This window comes from Mirounga angustirostris, unplaced genomic scaffold (genome assembly GCF_029215605.1).
Source record: "Mirounga angustirostris isolate CCGP_5_RB_7025 unplaced genomic scaffold, mMirAng1.0.hap1 SCAF_4, whole genome shotgun sequence".
Classification (NCBI taxonomy): Eukaryota; Metazoa; Chordata; class Mammalia; order Carnivora; family Phocidae; genus Mirounga; species Mirounga angustirostris.
The window spans coordinates 98,913,973-98,930,154 of record NW_026991712.1 but is presented as its reverse complement, the minus strand read 5'-3'; the positions used below and the strand labels follow the sequence as shown (position 1 = coordinate 98,930,154).

Sequence of the window (16,182 nt, the reverse complement as noted above, 5' to 3'; positions counted from 1 at the left end):
TTCCTCCCAGGAAGCGTTGTACCTCAGCTGTCCTGGGTGCCTTGGGCTTACTGGGAGAAGGGTACAGAGAAGGAGAAAGATGGTGGGCAGAGCCTTATTTTGGAGTTTGTTTAGAAAGAGAGTAAGGAGAGCTTCTGCTCAAATTCTCTCAGCTCCGGGCTTGCGGTGGGAGTCCCCACTCACCTTCCAACAGCCTGGCCCAGTGATGGGCGGGGGGCGGCTGCCATTTTCAGGCCCGAGTCCCACCTCTTCCTGCCTCCCTGCCTTTGGCCCCCATCAGGCCCAGCGGAAGCTGCGGGGAGGCACAGACCAAGCTCAAAGCTGCTTTTATTGGGGAGGAGAGGGACTGAATGGAGTCCTGACAGATTAAGTGCTCCAGGCTTAGGAAAGAGATATAATAAATAGGTGATAACTGGGGAGGGCTCCCAACACAGCGAGAAGGGGCACCGTTGGTCTCAACCTCTGGGCTTCCTCATCCTCTTTGCTGTACGAGCTGGGGTGTGGGGTTCGCTGCAAACTGGGGACCTGAGAGTGGATTTTTCAGGGCTCCAAGGAGTATCAGATCTGCCATCTTGCTTGTTGTGGGAGGGTCTTGATCTCCGAAGTGTCTGGGTTGGTGCCTAATGACTCATCTGAGGAAAGAAAAGGATTGAGGTGAGGCGGGTCATGTTGACAATCGGCTTGGAGGCTCACGGCATGCCTGAGCACGTGAAGTCAAGCCTCTGGGGGGGAATATCCTGTGCCCAGTACCTGTCGCACCCCGTTCTAACCCAGGACTGGAATGGAATGGAATGGAATGGAAGCCTGCGAGCTTGTCCACCTGGCATTCTCCCTCCCACCCCGGGGGAGCATCCAGCATTTCCTGTGCGGGTCAGGGGCCCAGGGTGTCCTCACCCCCAGCATCCTTCTGACGGCTTCTAACCGCGCCAGGACCCGTGGGGCCTCCTGTGGACACAGCATCTGTAGCTCCCCGGGTCTCATGTGACGCGCCTGGCTCCCTGTGAAGAACCCGAGGCTCCTCACCGTGCTGGGAACGAGAACAGCAGGATCTATCAGCAGGAGAGCGGAAGAACTTGGGCCTGCGTATTCGGGGCGTGGTATATTCTGGAGTATCGGACGGATGGGGGGCTGTTTGGGCTTGGAGGCTGGGGTTACAGGAGAATTCAGGGAATAGGGTATCTGGAGGTGAAGGAGTCAGATAGGCATGTTGGCTTAAACCAAGCTCAGGACTCCTGGCTTTGAACTGAGAAATGCCCTGGGAGAGAATTTTGTGGTGGGGAGGGGTGGCTGGCAGCTGAAGTTCTTCCCGAGTTCTTGGGGGATCCTGCTCTCTTCCTCCAGGCAGAGGCTCCTCATTCAGTGTTCTTGCACAGGCATGGACACACCATTCTCCTGCTCTCTCTAACTCAGCAGAGGGGGGCACTGTGGGTCTCTTCTGTCCCCCGCATGTTCTGGGTCTCTGGTTTTCCTTGGCTATTATCGGAGTCCTTCGAAGAGGTTCTCCCGACACGCCCTCTGGGGCTAGGCACTTACACGGTGGAGAAGCTCTCAGCCTGCAGCCAGGCTGTGACCTCCTCAGGCGTTGAGCTAAGTCGAAGCATTGGAGCCTAGAATCAGGGGAGCTGGGGGTAAGAAGCCATCGCATCTCATTTCTTTTTTTTTTTTTTAAGATTTTATTTATTTATTTGACAGAGAGACAGCGAGAGAGGGAACACAACCAGGGGGAGTGGGAGAGGGAGAAGAAGACTCCCCGCTAAACAGGGAGCACAATGCGGGGCTCGATCCCAGGACCCTGGGATCATGACCTGAGCCGAAGGCAGATGCTTAACCTACCAAGCCACCCTGGCGCCCCTCTTCTCCTTTCTACCCACAGCCCCCATCATCCAGGCCCCTGCTCTGGGTTCCCGTCAAGACTTATCTCACTCCATGGTTCACTTATCTGGTGGGGACAAGGCTTATTCTCTGCTCTGGCCCCATGATAAACTTGGCACATAGTAACCCTGTGGTGATACAGATGAACTTGAACCAGGGCTATCTCCTCCACTTGTCATTGAATCCTTCCTGCTCCCACCCCTGACTTAGATCTTCTGGATAGTCTAGGCTGGGTGCTACCCAAGAAGGTGACTGGTTCTGGCTCCCAGAGGCCCCCGACTGTAGGGGCTCTAGGATGTTGCTGGGAATGTAGCCGCTCTGTCCCTTCTCATTCTTCACCAGCCACCACCGCTTGCTCTGGTCCAGGACCTGCCAAGAGTCACTACCTCAGTCACCCAAGCCTCTGTCCATACCCCACACCCCCCGCCAAGGCATTCTTCCTTCCTGCCCTCCCCCATCCTTCTTCTCCCTATCTAGGCCACCCACCCCAGCAGCCCCATACCCAGACCACCAACGCCAGGCTGCCTATGGCTCCCACCAACCACCACCTCCTTTTCTAGGCTCAAGCCCATGTCTCACCTCCAGCGCCTCTCCCTGGGCCACAGTCAGTTCCTGTGGGTTCCTGGCTTCAAACTCATATAGGACTTGCATTTTCAGGGCTGGCTTGACAGGTCTGGGGCTGGAGGGCACGTGGTTAGGGTTCCCAGGCTGAGGGCCATGTTGTGTCTCCTCTTGAGCAAAGTAGGAGGTGCTCCCTAACCCAGAGCTTCCCCCCCACCCCCGACCACACACAGAGTCAGGATGGCTGGAGAATGGAGCCCAAGACTGAGTCCCTGTCCCAGCCCCAGAGACCCAGATATCTCCTGCCTGGAGTCTGGTGGTGACTGTTCGGCTGCCACAGGGTTTAATGGCAGGTCAACGTAAGGCGGGGATTGGGGTGGGGGTTCCTGCAGGCAGGAGGGGTCTGAAATGTCACTGATTTCTGAAGACTCTGTTAGCAGTGGATGTTTCTATGTCTGAGCTCTCCTCTGAGTGCTTTATACCTGCGCTCTGGGAAATCAGAGGTAGTATGTCGAGATACAGGTAGTATGACGAGAAGGACTGGAGTCTGGGAAGGTAAAACACTGCTTTTTTACCCAAGGTAGGGGAGGCACGTGACTGGCTAAATGTGAGCCCAGAGGGTCTGAGTTGTAGAATCCACAGATCCACTGGGTCAGTCCCACCCCGGCCTCCCCAGAATCATGCAGTCCCGACTAAGCCCAGGGCGTACCGGAGGGAGGTAGAGTTCTGCTGTCCTGAGGGTGCCTGTAGGGAAAAAACAGAGAGAGCAGGAGCAGGGAGTCAGCCAGCATGGTGGAGGGGAGCCGGGGTATCAGACCACGGCCCCACTCGCACACACCCGCCTCATATCCCCTCCCCTGCCTGGCCACCACGCAGATCTGGGTCCCTCTGTGACCCCACCCACCACGTAGGTGTCATGTGACTGTGGTTTGGCCTGAGAGGGCAGAAAGTAGCCCAGAGACCAGGGCTTTGAGCAGGGCTCTTTGCGAAGCTCCCCTGACCTGGTTGGAGGGTTCTGGAAGCTGCCAACCATCATAGAATGTGGGTTGGTAGGGCAGGGGCTCAATGCCTGTCCAGTCGGCCCTGGGGAGAGAGAACAAAGCTGAGTCCACTCAGTGCCGGGCTGCTGGGTGTGGCGAAGGAGGAGATGACGGGGCCCAGCCTCGGGGTCTTCTAGGGAAGGGAGGACATGGCCCGTGAGCACGGATGAAAGGCCCCAGACACTCATACAGGGGCACGCAGTGAAGCATGCACACCTCCCAACGTGAGGGTATCTGTGGCCCGGCCTCATCCCTGCCCTGAAGTGCAGATACAGCAACTCCGGACTGGGGGTTTGGATCAAAGGGGTGGAACCACAGACTGTTGGGGCTGGAAGACCCCTGTTGGGGTCTCAGGCAGGGCTTCTCTGACCTGTGTTTCATTTCTTGGCAGCGCTCTCTTTCTTTTGAGCTCACTCGTGGGTGGGACTCACCTTGCATCACAGAAGCTGTTGTGGTTGAGTCTAGGGTGGGGGCTGCTACTTGCTTCCCAGCCTCCCCCCTCCCCCGGTCCCGCTGCACCCCCACTGTAGGAAGGGCAGGGCTGTTTGTGGCATCCAGGCTTGTTCTGCTAGGAATCTTCTCCCGGGGAATCCCCACTCCCCTTGAGGAAGTCCCTCCCTTCCTCACCAGGCCCCGGGAGTACTGCCTCTCTCCCAGTAGTGCTTCCCCCGTGTCTGGGTTTCTTACTCTAGGGAGCCCTGTGACTGCACCCTGAGTACCGTGGGTGGGGCACTGGAGGCAGCTAATAAATATCTGCTCAGCAGGAACAAACACATCACTCTGTCTTCAGAATCTTTTTAATTGCTTCCCTTTCTTTACCCTAAAAACATGCTCAAGTCTTCTCTTGATCCTGTTAATACTCCTTTTAGACAGTCATTCTAGAACCTTCTCTTTTCTGAGAACGTGTTTATATGTCCTGCCTACATTTTCTTAACCCTGGGTCTTTCCTTACTTTTTGCAACCTGATTTTTACCTCTCGAAACTTGTTCTTGGGGACACCTGGGTGGCTCAGTCGGTTAAGCGTCTACCTTCGGCTCAGGTCATGGTCCCAGGGTCCTCGGATGGAGCCCCTCAGAGTCCCTGCTCAGGGGGAGTCTGCTTTCTCCCTCTCCCTCTGCCCTTCCCCCCTGCTTGTGTGCTCTCTCTCTCTGTCTCTCATGCTCTCTCTCAAATAAATAAAATCTAAAAAAAAAAAAAAGAAAGAAATTTGTCCTTCGAAAGTCCCAATAATCTCCCAATTGCCAAATACAATGACCTTGTAGGGTCTAAATGCTTCTGGATTACCACAGAATTTAGTGCTATTTATAACTTCCAGTCAATTTGCCTAAAAGCAAATCACCTGAGTATAATTTGCCAAAACTCAACTCTTTTGAGGGCTTTTACATCTTTTTGGTTAGTCTCTTTTCTGTATTATCTCTCCATTCATTCATTCACTGATTTTTGGTTATTTTAAGAAATTGGAAAACATTTTAGGGCACATTTGACTTCATTTTATATGTGAAATAATAAACAGGGACAGAAAAGAGAATAGAAATTACCAGGGACTGGGGAGAGGGAGGAATGGGTACAGAGTTCTGTTTAACTAATTGTTTAATGGGTACAGAGTTTCTGTTTGGCACGATGAAAAAAGTTCTGGAAACAGTGGAGACGGTTGCATAACAGTGCAAACGTACCTAATGCTATCGAATCATACACTTTAAAATGGTAAATCTTATCTTAGGTATGTTCTACCACAATGAAATCAATAGATGACATTGAATCATAATTCATGTCTTTAGATGAATCGGGCAAAAATTCTTCTAATGAGGCTGCACAGGGAAGGGCTGCCCATTAGGCAGGAGACTCACTAGCACAACTGGGCTGATTTCATGGTCGACTCTCTCTCTTTCTCTTTCTAAAACCCTCTTTTCTCCTGGTTTTCACGCCCCTGCTTTTTTGTTTCTCCTTTCAACTCTCTGGAATTTCTCTTGGCCTCCTTGACCCTTTCCCCCTTTTGCCACCAACCCGTGGAAGTGTCCCTTCCTTCCTCTCCCACGGGATGGTGCAGGCCTCCCTGGCTTAAGTGAGTTCTTGGGGCTCCCTCCAGAGCCCTTGCCTCTAGGTGGCTCCAGATGTCACCTTTTTTTTTTTTTTTAAATATTTTATTTATTTATTTGACACACAGAGAGAAAGACAGAACAAGCACAAGCAGGGGGAGAGGCAGGCAGAGGGAGAGGGAGAAGCAGGCTCCCCGCTGAGCAGGGAGCCCGATGCGGGGCTCGATCCCAGGACCCTGGGATCACAACCTGAGCCGAAGGCAGATGCTTAACCGACTGAGTCACCCAGGCGCCCCCCAGATGTCACTTTTGTGCTGACTGTTCTCAAACCCACGGGCCAGCTGGGACCTCTCTCCTGAGTTCCGGTGGGGGGGGTTGTACCTGGGGAACGTTTCACTGATGCCCCAGCTCCAGCTCGGCGCACCCCCAGCTGGTCCCACCTCCCGCTCGCTCCCCGCGGCCTCCCCAGCCAGGCCTGATTGTGCTGTGGCCCATCTCACGGCCACACGGGATACCTCTTTCTCTCTCCACCCCTTGGCCCATTGGTTGCCAAGTCTTAGTGATGTTACATTGGCATCGCTTCCGTCAGCAATCCTTAAGTTCTGGCTGGATTGAGACAAAGTTTTCACTTTGTCCTTGACCAACATGAGAAAATATTTTAATAGCAGGTTGCCAACTCTGCTTCTTGGGAAGAATTGTCCTTTTTTCCTTCAGTGGTGGGGGTGATGGTGAGCGGCCATTTTGGTCTTTTTTTTTTTTTTTTAATTGTTTGTATTTAGTCTAGTAAAAAGTTGGGAATTCCATATAGAGTCCCCCTGGATCTATTTTGAGTTATTTCTGGTTTGTGACAACCGAGAGCCTGCCGTCTCCAACGTCCTGCCCGGTGCCCCCATGTCCCTTGGCCTGGTTCAGTTCCAGCCTTGTCCTCACTCACCGGCTGGTGGTCCAGGCCACACCCAGCTTCTTCCAGAAGTCACTCTCAGCCGGGCTGAGGCAGGACTGCAGCAGGTCGATGGCTTCGGTGGTTAGGAGGGGTGAGATCACTTGGGCTGCTAGGCCAGGCTCAGGGCACTGGGCCAGGATCTAGGGGAGGGACGGAAGATGTCAGAAAGCTGAGGCTCTCCCAGGGCCAAACAGGAGTGGGAAGGGGCCCGGAATTCCTGGCTTCCCCCATTGCCTCAGGCCTGCTGCTCCTTCCTGTCTCCCTTGGATCCCTGGCATCCTCGGACCGACCCCAGCCCATCTCTCCTGTTGAGGGGTTCTGTACACAGCAGGGGTGGTGTTTTGGAGTCAACGAGGAGGTTGTATTGTGGTGAGCAAAGTGCAGACCCCACAGCCTCCCTCTGCCGCCTGACTTCTGCCCCGGCCTCTGCTCTATCTTAACTTCAGCCTGTCCCTCTTCATCACCCTGTTGTCCCCAAACTCACGGAGTCTAGAAGTTGGAAGAGGATGTGCACGAACTCAGGGGCATTCCTCTCCTGCAGCCAGATGGCCAGCTTCCCCTGGGGACACAGGGCGCTATGTGCTACTACCCTTCACCCTTCCCCACCTTCACCAGGACCCCAGGACACTACAATTGTTCAGGGCCTTGGGTGGGAGCCTGGTACTCTCCAAAAGTCCCAAGAGGAGGAGGGCAGGTTCCACGGGGAGAAGCTAGAGAAGGAAAGGACTTGGGGGTGTCCACGAGACCAGAGAGGAGGCAGTTACTGGGGTGGGATGAGGGGGGAGGGCTGTGGAACTTGTGAGGGGTCACATACTAGGAGGTTGAAGCTGTACTTGATCTTCTGGAAGCAATCGATATACTGGGCCCGTGTTACCACTACAGGGGAGGGTGAAGGTGGTGGGTTGTAGATCATCCCAAGACCACGTCCCCACCTCTCTCCCCTCCCCTGTAGCCCTCAGCACTCACCCCACTGATCCTTGCCCTTTTTCTTCCCCAGTCTCTTCTTCTTATGACTGTTCGTTGCCTGGGCCTCCTTCAGCTTTCCCGCAAATAGCTCGATGTCGCTAAGGACATGGCTTAGTATCTCCTGGACCCCACACAACCCGTACCCTTGAGTGGGCAGTTGGCCCACCCTGGAAGCCCCCCCACCCCCGACCCTTCCCCTGACCCTTCCCCACCTCCAACTAGAGCCTCAGGCCCAGCCCAGAGTCTGATCAAGACTCCCTGTCCCTCCTCAGTCCCGGGCCTGCCTTGGCCATCCTGGGACTGGGCCCAGAGAGCCTCAGCCAGCTTAAGACAAACTATGGTTACCTCGTCCCTCTCTGGGTTCTTGGGGGATGGGGGCCGCCTTGGAGGAGGCAGAGTGAAGGTGCTTTGTTCTCGGACACTCAAGTTGTGTGGTGTGCCTACAATGGAAGGGGACAATGGCCCAGAGCCTTTTTTTGATCTTTGATCCAAAGCTTCCTTTCCACCTGCCCTCATGCCCCACACTTACTGTGCTCTGGGGTCGTCCAGTAGGGCTGTTTTGGAGGAGGCCCCTGCTCTGGTGGGGGTACCTGCTCCTTGGAGAATGACCTTTCCAGAGGAGGCCCCCTCCATCTGTCTTGGCTGGGGTGACGGGCAGATTGGGGTCTGCTGAACACATGATGGGGACACAGCTTTGACAGGCTTCTTGGGACGGAGGCTCTGCCCCAGGATCAAGGGATATCACCACCCCTCTCCAGGAGATCCACCTGCCCTGCTCCCTGGTCTCCAGCTGGACTCCACCCTGCCTCACTTTCATGCCCCCTAGGCCCTCTCAGTCCCATGTCAGTCTCCGGGGACAGTCTCCAGTGTTCCCTGGGCCCAGTTCCATCTCCTCCCTCATGCCCATCTGCATCCTAGCCCCAGCCTGGTCCCTCCCCAGTTCTAGGCCCAGGTTGGTTGGGCCACAGGCTCCTGGGGTCCCCCAGGAGTGGGGCCAGGGCCTGGCCCACCCAGGCCCAGGCTCTGAGGTCCTGCAGGTGGGCTGGGACCCAGACTGCCTACCTTTGCTCTTGCCCCTCTTCCAGGGCCTTCTGCAGGCAGGTCTTTAGTTGCTCTGCCTGGAGGAAGCAGCAATCAGGCAGGCTGTGTGTGTGTGTGTGTGTGTGTGTGTGTCGGTGGTGGGGGGGTGCTGGGGGGAGAGTGATGGTCATTGGACACTATGCCCACTCCCTCCCCAACCCTGCCCCTGGTCCCTCACCCCCACTTCCTGGCACTGGAAGAACAGAATGCTGGTGGCTGGCAGGCCCGACTCCTGCACCGTGACGGATAGGACGGAGCTGTAGGAGCAGGAGTTCAGCACCGTGTCCACGGCCTGGATGCTGTCCAGGCGGTAAGAGTCCAGCTCCTCCTGGGCCAGAAGGAGAGTTCGGCCATGAGGTCACTGAGCGCCGCGGTGGCTGCTGGGAACCCCGAACCTGGGCCGCCCCAGCTCGCCTCGTGGCTTGGGGCAGGGGTGTCGTCTTCCCTGACCCTGGTGCCTCTGTCCCCCAGCCCTCCCTAGGCCTGGGTGCATACTGTATATGGGGACAGGTGTCCTATGTTTGGGGCACAGGAGGGGTGAGTCCATGCCTGGTGCTGGCTATCCACAACCCATGTTAGCTGTGACCCACTGCAGAGTCCAGGGGGGGCTGACCTTTGTCTCGATGTCCAGCAGCTGGAGCTTGCCATCTTTGGCCTGCAGGAGCAAGTCTTGGCTCCACACCCGGCCCTGAGCATCCATCTCCTGCAGCTTCCTCAGGGCATCCTTGGGTTCCTGGACTTTCTGAGTCCCCAGCTTACACGTCATCAGGTGCTGAGGGGAAAGGAGGATTGGAGAGGGGGCACACAGGTGGTAGTGGGCAGGGGTGGGGGAAAGACAGCAGAGGAGGAGGACGTGTTCCTGGCCTCCTTGTCGGGGAGGTCCCAGGCCATCCCCATAGAGCAGCCTTCAGTGGCCAATGGGAGGCCAGGAGCAGTTGAGCTAGGATAAGGCCCCCGAGTCAGGCTCTGATGAACTGCATGCGAGGGTTTAGGACTCTGGAAGAAGGATGTCATGGCCCTTAACAGTCCAGGCCAGCAGAGGGGGCTGTTTGGAGGTAGATGTGGGCCCTAATAACCCAACAAATAAAGTCAGAACTCCTCTGGGTGGGATATAGGACCCTCAGATTCTGTCCCTGGCTTTCTTTGCTCCCTTTGGGAATCCACCATCCCAGCCTGATCCTTCTCCTCACTGACTGAACCGTCCTGCCTCCCTGCCTTGGCTCATGCTGTTCCCCATACCCAGAATGCTTTTCCCACTTCTGCTAGTCTATTCCTTCCCAGTCTCCCAGGAAGATCAAGAGCTCCCTCTCTGAGTCTTGCCCGATGAGGGCCATAGTCATCTCGGTCTCACTCAGAGCCTTGCCCACTGCTAGTCTGACGATCCTGGCAGGTTTTTGCTGTTATTCTCCTTCCTCAAGGAGACCCCTCCCTTCTCCCTTCCAAATGCCACCTTCACAAGCCACAGCCCCACTCCTTGCCCTCCCTCCAGGCCCTTGTTGCGGGGGCAGCCATTGCTTCCTGCTCCTGACGCCCCTGCCCTGCTCTCTGTCCAGGCCTCAGTGCCTCTCTGGGAGTTCACGCTGCCTACATATTCTGGGGCCCCTGACCTCATGTGCATCCAGGACACATCTCCTCTTGCTCTCATCCACCAGGCCTGAATGGAGCCAGTTCGACCCCCCGCCTCTGTCATGAGGCCCAGGACTCCTGGCCCCAACCCACCTGGCAGGCTTTGGGGGAGCGGCATCCCTGCTGCCCTGTGAGCCTCCAGACCACTGTCCCTGTGTCCCTCCCTGCTTCTTCTCCCTGGGAGCCTAAATCTGCTGTCTGCCCTAGGTGCTTCAGCCTGATCAGGTGTCTGCTCTTCCCCACAACACCCTTCCAGCCTGCCCTCGCCCTATAGTGCCAACAGCCCTGCAGGCAACTAGATCTCACAGTGCCAGTGCCGTTTGCCCAGGCAGGGCTGGAACCTTCTTTCCAGCCCCCAGTGGCGCATGCCTGCCCTGGGGACTCCAGCCCAGCCCTCTCCCCGCCGAGACAGGGCTCTGCTTGCAGGTCCTTGCAGGGACCACCGTCCTCATGCGGGCCGTCCTCCCGCTGCCATGCCAGATCCTGGGCAAAGAGCAGTTCCCCAGGGTTACTCACCTCCACCCTGTGCTGCAGACAGGTGGGCTCGGAGGAGACCTTCTGCAAGTACTCCTTCCGGGACACTGCAGGGGTGCAAAGCAAGGGGATGGAGATGGAGGAACAGATGGGGGGGGGGAGACAGACAGTTACGGGAGGGGGTTGGTCAGTGAGGGCAGGGGTTTCGGGGAGGGGAGGGGAGAGGGGACCAGAGGGGGAGCTCACGGTAAATGGCTCTGCTGCTGGGCCGGGACATGCTGCCACGGTTAGATGACTCCTCGAACTGACACTGAACCAGAGAGACAGCTATCAGGGCTGGGGAGAAAAATACCAGGGCAGGACCGGGCAGGAGATGTGCTCTTGCAGCTCATCCCTCACTCAGTCCTGAGGTTTGGGCCAGGCTCTGACCTGGGGTCTCCAGGACCAGACCCAAAACTTCTGGCTCCAGGGGCCTTTCTGGAACCATCCTGCAGCCTGGCCTCCCTCCGAGGAGCCCCATTTTGGCTGGGCCAGGGAGGCCTCAAGGCAGGCTCCTGGCCTCCCATTATTTGGTCAGTAAGGCTCATTCCCGTGGGCTCGGGAAAGCTGTGTGGACAGGCACCTGGGAACATAGCCTGTCCTGGGCCTGGATGTAAAAGATGCCAGGTCCATGGGCTGCACTAGCCTCTGGAGGAAAGGCCTCAGGTGCAGCAGCCTTCCTTGCCAAAGCAAGCTTCTCGAGCAAGCCTGTTTCAGTTCTGCAAATTGGGAGGAGGTTATGTTGCCTCTTAAGCTGCGGACCCACTTAGGGAGGGGTGTGTGTTGTGTGTGTGTGTGTGTATCTGTTTGCATGCGCGTGTGCAGGCATCTTAATCATGGGGCTCTGTAGGATTTGTCAATGATTTGCACTTCCCTGAATGTCTTAGACAGTGAAGACTCCTGTCTCTTCACCTTTCCATACTCTGAACTTTCTGCCCAGAGCCCCTCCCTACCCAGCCCTTGAAATCCAGCTCAAGGGTCACCTCCTCCGTGAAGCCCCCCTTGACCACCATCCTCTCCTGCCCAGAGTGCCCTCCTGATGCCACGGCCAATCTTCATGTTTCTCTCTCACAAAGACAGCTGCTCTGGTTAGTGTGTGAGCCTGGGGCCGTGCCCCTTAAAAAAACCATATTTAATTTTCACTACCATTGCTTGTACTTCTTTGGCTCTACGTGCTGAGCACTGTTCTATGGACTTCACCCTCATCAACTCACTTAATCCTCAAAACAACCTCACCTGGCGGGTGCTGTTATTGTTCCATTTACCAGATGGGGACTCTGAGGCTCAGAGAGGGTAACAGGCCTGAGGGCACCAGAGTATTTCCTGGAGAATGAGCCTAGCCTGGTCTGGCTGCAAACCCTGGCTTTAATTGTGGAGATATGCCTCTGTCACGGGGCTGTGACCTGCTGAGGACAGACTGGTCTTGCCACGGCTGTCTCCCCAGTGCCTTCCCAGCATGGGGCGGGGGGTTGTCTAGAATACACACAAGTCAGAAAGGAAAGCAGGTAAGTACAGTGTGTGTGCAGGTGCAGGGTGGGGTGGGAGAGAACTGAGCATGGGGGTCAAGGGTAAGTGTCATTTGAATGACGTGTGTATGCATCATGAATAGGGTGCCAAGTCTGTGGGTGCCATGCATCTCGGTGGTATGCCTGCATGTACAGCGACGCTGAAACATCCCGGGCAAAGTGTAAGAGAGCAGCCCACACCCATTTATTAGGACTGTTACGAAAATAACAGAGGGTCTGATAAGATGACTCAGGGATGGGGCAATCAGTTGCTAGGAAACAACTGAGGGATTGTGGAGGAGGCGGCTGGCTCTGTTTTCCTTGTTTGGGAGCTAGAAGCCTGTTCCTCCCCACTCTAGTCCCCACCCCCTGCCTTCGCAGGCTGCACACTTCCTGCTTCTAGATATGGAAGATAAAGAAGAGAAAATGAGCTCCGCCTTGGTCAGCCCTACTCCCCTCCCCTGCCCAAGCCAGGATGGTCCATGTGGGTCCCTGTGGGCAGGTCCCATCAGAAGCTCAAGCTCCCAGACAACACGAGAGGGGAGGCAGCTGGCTTTGGCCTGCCTTGCCCTTGAGGGAGTAGGGCTGTGGCTGCCTAGTTTCCCCCATGTATCCCCTGAACTTAGGAGCTTGGCGCAGGGAAGGAGTGTCTGCATCACAGACCCTGGGAGAAGGAGCCCAGAGATGCTTCTGGACCCCTGGCTCCCCCTGTCCTGCTTCCGAGCCAGCTAGCCAGCAGCTGAGTCCCAAGCCTTTCTTGGGCTTGCTCTTCCTGGCTGCATCTGGCAATGGGCTGGAGACCTTGGCCTGGGAAGACACTGGCTTGTTCCCACCACGCCAGGATTGCCTGCGGCGGGGCGGGGCCCTGATCTTACTGATGGCCAGGCCTTACCTGTGTTCCGGTGAGGTTTGCCCCCCGACGGGGGCTGCTGCTTGAGCTGGTGGTCCGGTGCTGGCGGTGGGAGGGCAATGTCTTCTTTGCCGGCGGCCACAGACAGAGGCCCTGTGGCCAGGCGAGCCCTGGGTGAGCAGGCGGGCCTTATGGTGATGGGGCCACAAGGCAGCCACACCTGTGCTCTTTGGACTCCGGTGGGTGTGGAGGCTTCCTAGGCCACCACCCACTCGGCACAGAAGCGGGACCTGTGGCAGTGCCAGGCTTAGCCAGGGACCCCTGCGGCCCAGCCTCCTCTGCTTTCCTCCAGAGTTGGGGTGTGGCCTTTTGGGTACCTCTGCTGAGGTCCGCATCAGGCGCTAGGGCTGGGGCCAGAAGGAGCGGGCCCCCTTGGCCCAGGGACGTCTGGCGTCTGCGGTCAGGGGACAGGTGGCTAGAGGTGGCCCCCAGGCCTTGGGGAAGCTGTGGACTGGCACGTGCCTGTGTGAGTGCGTGTGCTACACGAGGGGACGCACGACCGTGCGTGCCCAGGTGGTGCGTGTGAGCAGGACGTGGATCCTGGAGGAGCAGATGGGCACCGGGGACAGGGACCACCACGGGTATTACATGGAGGGCTGAGACCTTTCCTGGCAGGGCCACTTCATTCTGTCCTTTCTTCTGTCTCCTCCCACCCAGCAGGGAGCACACCCCCCCTCCCCCGCCACCACCCAAGTCCTTGCTCTTCCACTCACTTTCCCCACCCCTGCCTTGTACCCTCAGACCTCTGGTCCATACCTGGCTGGCTTCGGCAAAAATGAGAAACAGAGGCTTGCCTTTGTCCCTATTCACAAACACACCCAGTCCCTGGGCTTCCTTTTACTTAAAAACCTTCCTTGGCACCCAGGGTGGGCCTGGCTGCCTGCCCTCTGGGAGCTCCCAGTCTAACAAGGGGGCAACATATGAACAGACACCAAGGGAACAAGGCAGGACGAGAGAGGAGAGGAGAGGAGGGAAGTCCAATGTGGTGGTGGATCTCGTGGGCAGAGGTCGGGACCTGGTAGGTGCTAGGATCTGTGGAGAGTCCTGTGGGCTGGGAGCAGAGCCTGCATCTGCGTGCCCATCCTTGGCTTCCCCGGGCCACCCCGGGGAGATCTTGGCTGAGTCCGCGCCCCCAGCCCAGCCAACACTGCACTGGATGGTCTGGAGTCCGGGGATTGGATCCCCGCCAGGGCCTTCCCCACTGGCAAGAGTCCATCGGGCTGCCAGCTTCAGAGGCCCAGGGTTCAGGTGCCTGCTGGGCCAGCCCCGAGCCATGGCCTCATGGAAACCCGCCCTCCAGGCCTCTCCGGGGCTCAGCCTCTTGGTCCTCCAGCTTCTTTCCGGATAGGACAGCCTGTCACTGGCCTCCTCCAGTCCCAGCCCCAGCTTCCTCCAGGCTGTAGCCACATTCCAGCCCCAGCGCAGGCCCCGGTGCCCAGCTAAGCCCGTGCTCCTGCCCGGGTCAGGACAGGCCGGTACTTCGCAGTCTCCCCTGACCTCAGTGCAAGGACAGTAGGCTCTCGCACAAGCCCAGGAGGAGGGGGCAGGGGCGCCGCCCACCGCAGAGAGGCACGTGACTCTTAGGGCAGAGAGACAAGGAGCACCTCGTGGCCCCCTCGGCTCTTGCTCTCCACAGTGCCCTGTAGGGGTGCCCTTGGGAGCATGGGGGCCTCCTCATACAGCAGCCCTTTGCGGCCTGGGCAGGGCTGGACCCAGGGCTTCTTTGGTGCCGGGCAGTGTGGACGTCTGCCAGAGGGGAGCCGCTCCAGGGAAGAGGGGCATTAGGAGGGATGGAGAGGCCAGGCCATCCACCCCTGGGGAAGTGGGGGCCATTCCTGGTGCTTTTGCACAAAGACAGTTCCTGGTGCCAAAGCAGTTCTTTAGTAAAGTAATCTTGGCTGGGGCACCACGAGCTGGGACTCAGAGGGCATCTCCTTGAACTGTGAGGCTATGAGGGCTTTGGACCTCACCCACTCACTCACTCGCTCATTCACTCCCCAGCTCTATATGGAGGGCTTCCTGTCGGCTGGGCCCCATGCTGGATGATAGGAGACACCTTGGGACTCAGCCTGAGCTCAGTGTCTCCCTCCAAACAACCAGCCTCCCTGCCCGTGCACCCAGCTCAGTGGAGGCACCAGCACCCAGCCAGACGTACGAGCAGGATGTTGCTGGTCGGCTGCCTCCTCAGAAGGCCCCGCCACCTGCGGGTTCCCTCAGCCTCTCATAGGAAGAGGACGCTGAGGAGTGAGAGCTAGGGACAGACACAGGTGCACAGGCTTTAGGCTGAAGGGGCCAAGGAGTCCCTCCAGGCTACCCCGGCCTGGGCCTCTCAGAAATTCCAGAGCAGGCCCTGCTCAGTGCCAGGGAACTCCGGAGGAAAGAGAGGTCTGCTTGCCTGAAGGGCCATCACGGAGGGAGGGCAGGACTCCAGTATTTGGGGAGAGAGGCCTGCTTGTGGCTGAAGGGGATGGAGAGCCAGCTAAGAGCACCTCAGGCTCGTGGAAGCAGACGCCAGGGCAGGGTCCACCTAGAGCTCGTGCGGGTACACTGCACGGATGATGTCGGATCGGGAGCTGGGGCCTGAACCGTGGCCATGGCTCAGAAACAGACCCTATTTCCGGCCACTGCTGCCTCCGGTCCTGGCACCTGGGGGCAAGTGGCTTCTGTGGGCCAGGTAGAGGAGTCGATGAGAGACCTCATGCCTGCATTTGGAGCTTATATTCCAGAGGTAGAAGAGAGGAACAGATATAAAGGTAATCAAAGCGCTGATAAGTGACAGGAAGGAAACCAGCGGGGGTGGTATGATTGAAGGCATGAGTGTGGGAGGATACTTCGCATGTAATCAGAGAAGACATCTGAGGAGGGGACCTTCGAGCTGAGATAAAGGGTTTGAAAGGAGATAGTGGTGTGAAGTGCCCATGGAAGCGGCACAGCGAGACAAAGATGTGGCTGCTGGAAAGGCAGCTGGGAGACTGAAGTGGAAAGGGTTCGGGGAGAGGCGGTCCAAGGTGGTCTGAGGTGGGGCAGGCAGGGCTGGGCGGTAGTCACAGTGCACCAGGCTCTGCAGAGCACGGCCAGGAGTCTGGCTTTTATTTCAAGGGCCACTGGGAGACGCTGGGGGGTTTTGAGT

The 16,182-nt window shown here is 57.4% G+C and overlaps 1 protein-coding gene across 1 annotated transcript; it reads right to left on the bottom strand.

Annotated features, from left to right (window-relative positions):
- Positions 1-620: 620 nt before the first annotated feature.
- On the bottom strand, positions 621-10,875 carry EPS8L3 (EPS8 signaling adaptor L3). Its single transcript, XM_045899041.2, has 18 exons — positions 10,845-10,875; positions 10,641-10,705; positions 9,112-9,270; positions 8,677-8,826; positions 8,481-8,536; positions 7,948-8,084; positions 7,764-7,888; positions 7,419-7,539; positions 7,267-7,328; positions 6,937-7,011; positions 6,444-6,592; positions 3,435-3,516; positions 3,143-3,177; positions 2,452-2,560; positions 2,113-2,241; positions 1,534-1,607; positions 895-1,027; positions 621-632 (listed from the first exon to the last, which is right to left on the bottom strand). The coding sequence occupies exons 1-18, from the start codon at positions 10,873-10,875 to the stop codon at positions 621-623; spliced, it is 1,704 nt and encodes a 567-aa protein (XP_045754997.1).
- Between the last annotated feature and the right edge of the window lie 5,307 nt (positions 10,876-16,182).